Source organism: Oratosquilla oratoria, chromosome 38, assembly GCF_046742065.1.
Source record: "Oratosquilla oratoria isolate Oo_2021 chromosome 38, ASM4674206v1, whole genome shotgun sequence".
Taxonomy (NCBI): Eukaryota; Metazoa; Arthropoda; class Malacostraca; order Stomatopoda; family Squillidae; genus Oratosquilla; species Oratosquilla oratoria.
In genome coordinates this window covers 31,452,387-31,460,083 of record NC_134814.1, presented here as the reverse complement: position 1 = coordinate 31,460,083, position 7,697 = coordinate 31,452,387, and the positions used below count along the sequence as shown (strand labels likewise).

The 7,697-nt window shown below is 37.3% G+C and overlaps 1 protein-coding gene across 1 annotated transcript in view; it reads right to left on the bottom strand.

Annotated features, from left to right (window-relative positions):
* Positions 1–1,138: 1,138 nt before the first annotated feature.
* LOC143019852 (uncharacterized) overlaps positions 1,139–7,697 on the bottom strand; it is a 7,730-nt gene continuing 1,171 nt past the window's right edge. The window contains exons 1-4 of the mRNA XM_076175833.1: positions 7,557–7,697; positions 7,354–7,448; positions 1,677–1,836; positions 1,139–1,377 (exon numbers count right to left, since the gene is read on the bottom strand). The exon at positions 7,557–7,697 is cut by the window's right edge and continues 1,171 nt beyond it. Coding sequence (XP_076031948.1) covers positions 1,139–1,377; positions 1,677–1,836; positions 7,354–7,448; positions 7,557–7,697 — 635 coding nt within the window. The remainder of the gene's footprint in view (positions 1,378–1,676; positions 1,837–7,353; positions 7,449–7,556) is intronic.

Here is a 7,697-nt window from a genome sequence, read left to right as displayed (position 1 = left end):
TCAATATATGAATTTATAAATTAAGTCCTTATTTTAGGACCATGGGCACTAGAAAATTTAGAAATTTAGTAACCTTCAACCTAAGACTTATATCAATGTAAATGATTTCTATCCAACTTTCTGAATTCCATAAACTAAATTATACATGGGTGTAATATACATACGTACATTATGCATAAGTATACACAAGGTTGTTATGTACCATTGATTCTCACATTCTCCCATGTGAAGTCCAACATTGCACTTCACACACTGTTTGGTGACTTTCTTCTTACACTGTGCACATTTCCTTTATTTTCCTCTCTCTGTTCTTTCAGGTTGGTGTCCCGTACCATCAAATCGTACATCACGAAGCACTTTCCCAGCCATCTTCACTCGCCCTGGGTGCTTAGGTTTTGAAGGGGAGGTCATCTGCAGATAATACCTGATAATGGAGCGCTTGAATGCCAGGAGAGAGGTTTGAGTTCCTGAGATGATTGTACTGATTGTCCAGGCATTTTCAACTGCAGTGTTAACTTAGTGAATAGCCTGAAGAACCATATCTTCCCTCTAACACCAATCCGGTACTTCTGGATCATCAGCCAGTCAAGGTGACCAACTCCTCCCATGTATTTGTTATACAAGGTAATGAGGTGAGGCTGGGGGACATTGATAGATTTCCTCTTCTTGTTACCCTTTTTAGCAGACCCAACTGGGGTAAAGGACTGGTGATTGCTGCCAATGGTAACTAAGCTGTTGTAATGTCACTTCAAAAAGAAAATTCCATTTTCTTGATCAAACCTGTAGTTATAAACGCCACGTGACTTTTGTTTCATGCCATTCTCACTCTTCGGTGAGCATTTGTCAGTTCGGTTTACACACGAGTTGTGCCAGTGACTCGAATACCCAGATCTTTCATGTGTGCAAGCAACTTGTAACTGGTGAAGAAGTTATCCAGGTAAATTTCATGGTCACTCGTATTATCTAGGTGTTGCGTTATGGTCAGGACTACTTTCTCCCCAAGGGTGTCTTTGAACATGCTTCCAATTTCTTTCTTCTCTTTGCCTTGGTAGAGATCCATTTGATAGCAGTATCCTGTTCTTCCACAACACATAATCCACTACTTGAATTCAAAGTGGATAGGCTTTCCTCTCAAGAACTATTTCAGGCCATTCTTTCCATAATACTTCACAATCTGTTCATCAATAGACAATTCTCTGGAAAATATGCCAAATGATTTGAACTTCTCATTCAGATAATCATATATTGGTCTTAGTTTGAATGCTTTGTCGTCCTTGTTTTGGGAGTCCTTTTCATTATCAGCAAAATGTAGATGTTTCTTGATTTCTATATACCTGTTCCTCGGCATAGCATTCCTTCTGATAGGTGTGTCCAAATCTTCATCCATGCATATTATTTTGAGAAGCATATAACTTTGACTGAGTGGCAATCATTTCTAGCAGTTCTTCAGTAAAAAGTTGTTCAAACAATTCTACAATACTTTTTCTTCTAAGTTTCTCTTTCACTTCCTCTCTTTTATCTTCTGCTCCATTGGTGGCATTTTCTATATTGTAGATCGGGTTTTCTTTTCTCCATGCAACCCATTCTATTTGTGAGACCTTTGACTTTTTCCTAGGCGATGAAGCCTCCAAATCATCTCCTTCATGGTATCGATGTAGTTCCACAGTACCACTCACTTCTGGTGCAATCATCATCAATGATTACAGCATCTAAATCTTCTTCATCTGTAAGCTCATCGACGTCTGGAGGCACTTGACTAATGCCAGTGCTTTCCACTTCATCTGGAACTGGCTGTTCTTCAATATGCTGTATTGCCCCTCTGAGTGAGTAAAAGGCCTGGTGAACGGTCCATAATCTGCAATGAAAGGAAAAAAAAGTTACACACACACACACACACACACACACACACACACACACACACACACACACACACACACACACACACACACACACACACACACACACACACACACACACACACACACACACACACACACACACAAACGCACACACACACACACACACAAACACACACACACACACACACACACACACACACACACACACACACACACACACACACACACACACACACACACACACACACACACATATATATATATATATATATATATATGTGTGTGTGTGTGTGTGTGTGTATATACATATATACATATATATATATATATGTATATACATATATTCATATATGTATATACATATATATATATTATATATATATATATATATATATGCACAAATTTCACAAGTCACACGCGAATCACAAATATGCAGAGTCCACTAGGAAAAGGAAAAACACACGGAGTCCGAGCGCTTTCGTGATATATTCACATTATCAAGGAGTACAGAGTACATTTTTCTGTACTCCTTGATAATGTGAATATATCACGAAAGCGCTCGGACTCCGTGTGTTTTTTCCTTTTCCTAGTGGACTCTGCATGTATATATATATATATATATATATATATATATATATATATATATATATATAGATAAATATATATATGATAGCCATAAATAAAAAGTGCGTTCTCTTTTACTACGTCATCATAGAAAATGAACTTTTTGGCATTACTATTCCGAGGGTCCTTTTTAAGGACCAAGGTATATAGCCGTCTAGGCTAAACAATGAATATGAAATAGATGTTTTCAACACTATAATAGGAAGCTAAATAGACAAATGTATAAGATGTATGAGTTTCAGAAAAATCAAGCTCCCATTACTGTGTAAATACGAAATTTAAACTTTAGCAAAGCAATTTTACCACTTACCGCTAAGATCTTGTCCTTTTTTGTTTATATTCTAAGGAAAGGGACTACAAGTACAAATGATTTATACGCTTGTAGGGGAGAACAAAGATTGTTTTAGCATTATAAAAAATATAAGATTATTAAGATATACCGTTTCTTTCATATGTAAACAAAAAAATGTCCTATACTAAGAACCAGAGGAACTAATTTCCCTGCGTCTTTCAACAGATCTATCGATATACCATCTTCCCCAGGTGCTTTTCCTGGTTTCATATTTTTTAGATCATATTGTACTTCTTTTGTAATCTCTGGTACACTATCAACGTCTACACATGTATTTCCTGACTCAACTATGGCCTTCGACGAGTAAAGTTCTTGGTAAAATTCTTCTTCTCTTTTTACCATTCAGTCCCTGCATTTAATTATTTCTTCATTTCTGTCTTTGAACATGCCTGCGGTCGGTCTCTTTAATACTTTTACCTTTCTGAATAGTTTCCTCTATTTCATCCATGTTTCTCTTTCGGGTCACGGAGGGTAATATGCATACCTTAGGTCAGGTCATTTGGGGGCGAGGGCCAAACAGTCAGGTCAGCGATTTGGAAGAAGTGTATAGCAATATAACTGATCTAATTATTAATGCACAAAACACATTTATCCCCCTTAAGTCAATACGGAAAAATGGTAATACTCCCAAATGGATGACGGACAGATTGAAACATGAGATCGGAATGAAAAGAGGACTTTCCGTAAAAATAAAAAACGGGGAATCACACCTTAGATCAAGATATAACGAAATTGCAAAGCTGGTTAAAAGGAATACACGTACAGCGAAACGTAATTATGAAATCAAGGTTGCCAGTCAAGCAAAATCCAACCCAAAGGGTTTCTTTCACCTCTATAGAACAAAAAATAAAGAAAGAATAGGACCAATTAAAGACGATGAAAATGTCATGATAGAATCGGAGGAAAAAAGAGTGAGGAGTTTAACAATTATTTTCTATCGGTGTTTACTAATGAGAGGTTAGATAAATTACCTGACTGCGATCCGATTTGCAGAGGGGATGAAGAAAGTAGTCTATCTAATATCAACATTAGTAAAGAAGCAATAGTCAAGCAGATTGAAAGACTGAAAGCTACAAAATCTCCGGGTCCAGACCAAATTTTTCCAAGAATGCTTAAGGAGTGTAAATTTGAAATCTGCGACCAGTTAACTGAAATATTCATTAAATCAGTTAACACTGGTTTTATGCCAACTGCTTGGAGGTAGGCAAATGTTGTTCCTGTTTTTAAGAAGGGAGATAGATCGTCTATATGCAACTACAGGCCAATCAGTTTGCCATCGGTTATAGGAAAAATGCTTGAATCAATAATAGTAAATAGACTCAGAAAACACATCGAAGAGCATAATTTAATTCGTGATTCACAGCATGGTTTCACCAAGGGTAAGTCATGTGTGACTAATCTTCTATCCTTTTACACTCGAGTATATAAGGCGTCAGATATCAATAATAATTACGATGTTTTTTACCTTGAGTTTAGCAAAGCGTTCGACAAGGTACCACACCAGAGACTACTAAACAAAATCAAAGCCCATGGCATAGGAGGAAAAATGGATTAGAGCTTGGATTAGCAACAGATAACAGCGGGTCACCATAAATGGAATAAAATCTAGGTGGGGCAATGTTACTTTTGGGGTCCCCCAGGGCTCGGTTTTGGGTCTCTTGTTGTTCATTATGTACATAAATGACTTAGACGATGGGATAAATAGTGATATTAGTAAGTTTGCGGACAACACTAAAATAGGACGCCTAATTAGGTCAGGAAACAACGCAGAGATTCTGCAGGATGATCTCAATAAATTGTTAACATGGTCGGTGAAATGGCAAATGAACTTCAATATCTCTAAATGTAGCGTGTTAAAAGTTGGGCTACACAACCCCGAAAATAGATACAGCTTAGATAACACGTTTTTAGAGAAATCTGAGTACGAGGGGGACTTGGGAGTTCTGGTGAGTCCGGACCTTAAAACCAGGAAGCAGTGCATTAGCGCCAGAAATATAGCTAACAGGGCATTAGCTTTCATAGCTAGGACGGTAACGAATAGAAGTGCACAGGTAATTATCAAACTCTATCTAGCGATAGTTAGACCCATTCTTGACTATGCAGTATAGTTTTGGTCTCCGTCCCACAGAATGAACATAAATTCACTAGAATTAGTACAGAGAAGAATGACCAAAATGACACATGGACTCAGAAACTTGCCTTACGAAGAGAGGCTTAGGCACCTAATCTTACACTCTCAGGAAAGACGCAGAGTGCGGGGTGATGTAATAGAAGTGTTCAAGTGGATCAAAGACTTTAACAAGGGTGATGCAAGCAAAGTCATCATAACAAAACAATAGGGCAGGACTGGCAGTAATAGGTATAAACTGGACAAATTTAGATTTAAGAAGGAAATAGGCAAGAATTGGTTTACTAATAAGGTGGTCGATGATTGGAATAAATTTAGTAACCATGTAGTAAGCGCTGAAACTATCAGTTGTTTTAAGAAACGATTAGACAACTTTATGGATGGGGATGACAAATGGTGATGGATACGGAGCTGCCTAGTGTAGGCCCTATGGTCTTTTGTAGTCTCCTTTATTCCTATGTTCTTATGCTATTATGTTTTCTCTTGTCTCTGCCTTTTGTTGATAAGCTTGTTTACCTCTGCTGTTTCTATTTCGTCTCTCCTGCTTTTAATCTGCATGGTCCTTCTTCTTTTAATTAGGTCATTTGTAGCTTTGGAGTATTTGTTTTCTCTAATGTTTTTTGTGCTTTCGATTTTCTCTGCCGATTCCCTAATGATATTCACTAAATTCAAATTCATATCTTTGACGATGTCCTCGTTAGTTTTTAGAGTTTCGAATCTACTTTTAATTTCTAACTTAAATTTCTTATTATTATCCTTAACCTTTTGCAAGGGTTATTTCTTTTTTCTCTCTCTTTAAAACTAGTTTATTTCTTTCGGCTCTGAAATTGAGTTTAACTGTACAACCTATCATTCTATGGTCACTACCTATGTTGACTTTATTCATGACCGTAACATTGCTAACGCTTTTGCTCTCATATCCTAATATGAAGTCTATTTCGTTTTTTGTTGTTTCATTTGGACTTCTCCAGGTCCATTTACGACCTACACGCTTTTTGAAGAAAAAATTCATTATCCTCATGTTGTAGCTCTTTGTAAAACTGACTAATATCTGTGACTGTGTGTGTTAGCTGCTCTTTGTCTCATCTTTCTTAAAAGACTTGTTCGATATGGGTGACCTTGAAGAGATTTCCTCTTTATCAACATATATTTTGTAATCATTAAGATTCTCAAGCCTATCCACTACGTCAAGGTGTCAACTCAGATTGCATATATATACATATATATATATATATATATATATATATATATATATATATATATATATATATATATATATATATATATATTTGTATTTATCAATACTCTTGTCATTTTTGATAGCATTATCACTATTCTTGCATTTGCTTATTATTTGTTACAATGAATATGTCGCCAACTCTGGCAACACGGAAAGGTAGTGAGATTCACCTCATGTATAAATGCCCACAGTTCATTTGTACACCATAACTTTGAAAAAGCATACCTGCGAAACTAGTCAGGGATAAACTCAGACTAGGACTCCTGTGTTTCCTACTCCAATTACGTGAACATGTCAGGATGTCTCTCTCTCTATATATATATATATATGTATACACACACACACACACACACACACACACACACACACACACACACACACACACACACACACACACACACACACACACACACACACACACACACACACACACACACACACACACACACACCAGACCCCTGGTAGGCTAGTGCCTGTCAGCCACTGAGTCCCGATGAACGATTTTCCTCCATTCTTGTCGGTTCACAAACGTCTCTTCTCTCTCAATTTCAGTCAGGCTACTTCCCCTCGCCGCCAGTGCTTCCCCAACTCCTTCAACCCATCTCTTCCTTCATCTTCCCACAGGTCTTCTTCCTTGAGGTCTATATTCCAGATATTTTCTCGATAACTGGTTCTCGTTCATTCTTTGCACATGTCCATACCATCTTAGCTTGCTTCTCTCCACCATCTCCAAAATTGATACAACTCCCAGCTCTCTTCTTATATCATCATTCTTCAACCTGTCTCTCCTAGTCACTCCTTTAATCATTCTCAGCACCCTCATCTCTGCAGCCTGTATCTTTGATCTTGTTCTGCTTGTCAGTGTCCAGGCTTCTGATCCATAAGTCAGTATAGGTCTTAATATGGTGTTGTATATTGTTGTTATACATTTTCTGGGGATATTTTTGTCCTTCAGTAGTGGATATAGCATGCTTATATTTGAATTGTATTTACATATTCTATTGTTTAATTCTATGTCCTGTCTATTTTCTTTTTCAAAACAAACTCCAAGATACTAAAAGTTGGTTACCTGCTTTAATCTCTCACTCCCCACCTCCACGTCCACTTCCACATTTCTTCTACCAACATACATAACTTCAGTTTTGTTTACATTAATTTTCATTTCCCTTGTTCTCAGCGTATTTTCCCATCTGTTCATTGCATTCTGTAGTTGTTGTTCATTGTCAGTGATAACTGCTATATCGTCTGCATAAGCAAATGTGATTTCATTGTCGTCATCGCATATTTCTTTCATACATCTGTCCATATATATAATAAAGAGCAGCGGCGATATGACACCACCCTGCCTCACACCTGTTCTCACTTCGAACCATTCGCTCTCCATATCTCTTCCTCTAACTTTACTCATTGTCTCATGTAATATGCTTTTTATTGCCCTTTTTAGTTTACCAGGTATTCCATACTCTTCATGGCCCAATGCTTCCCACAGTTTCT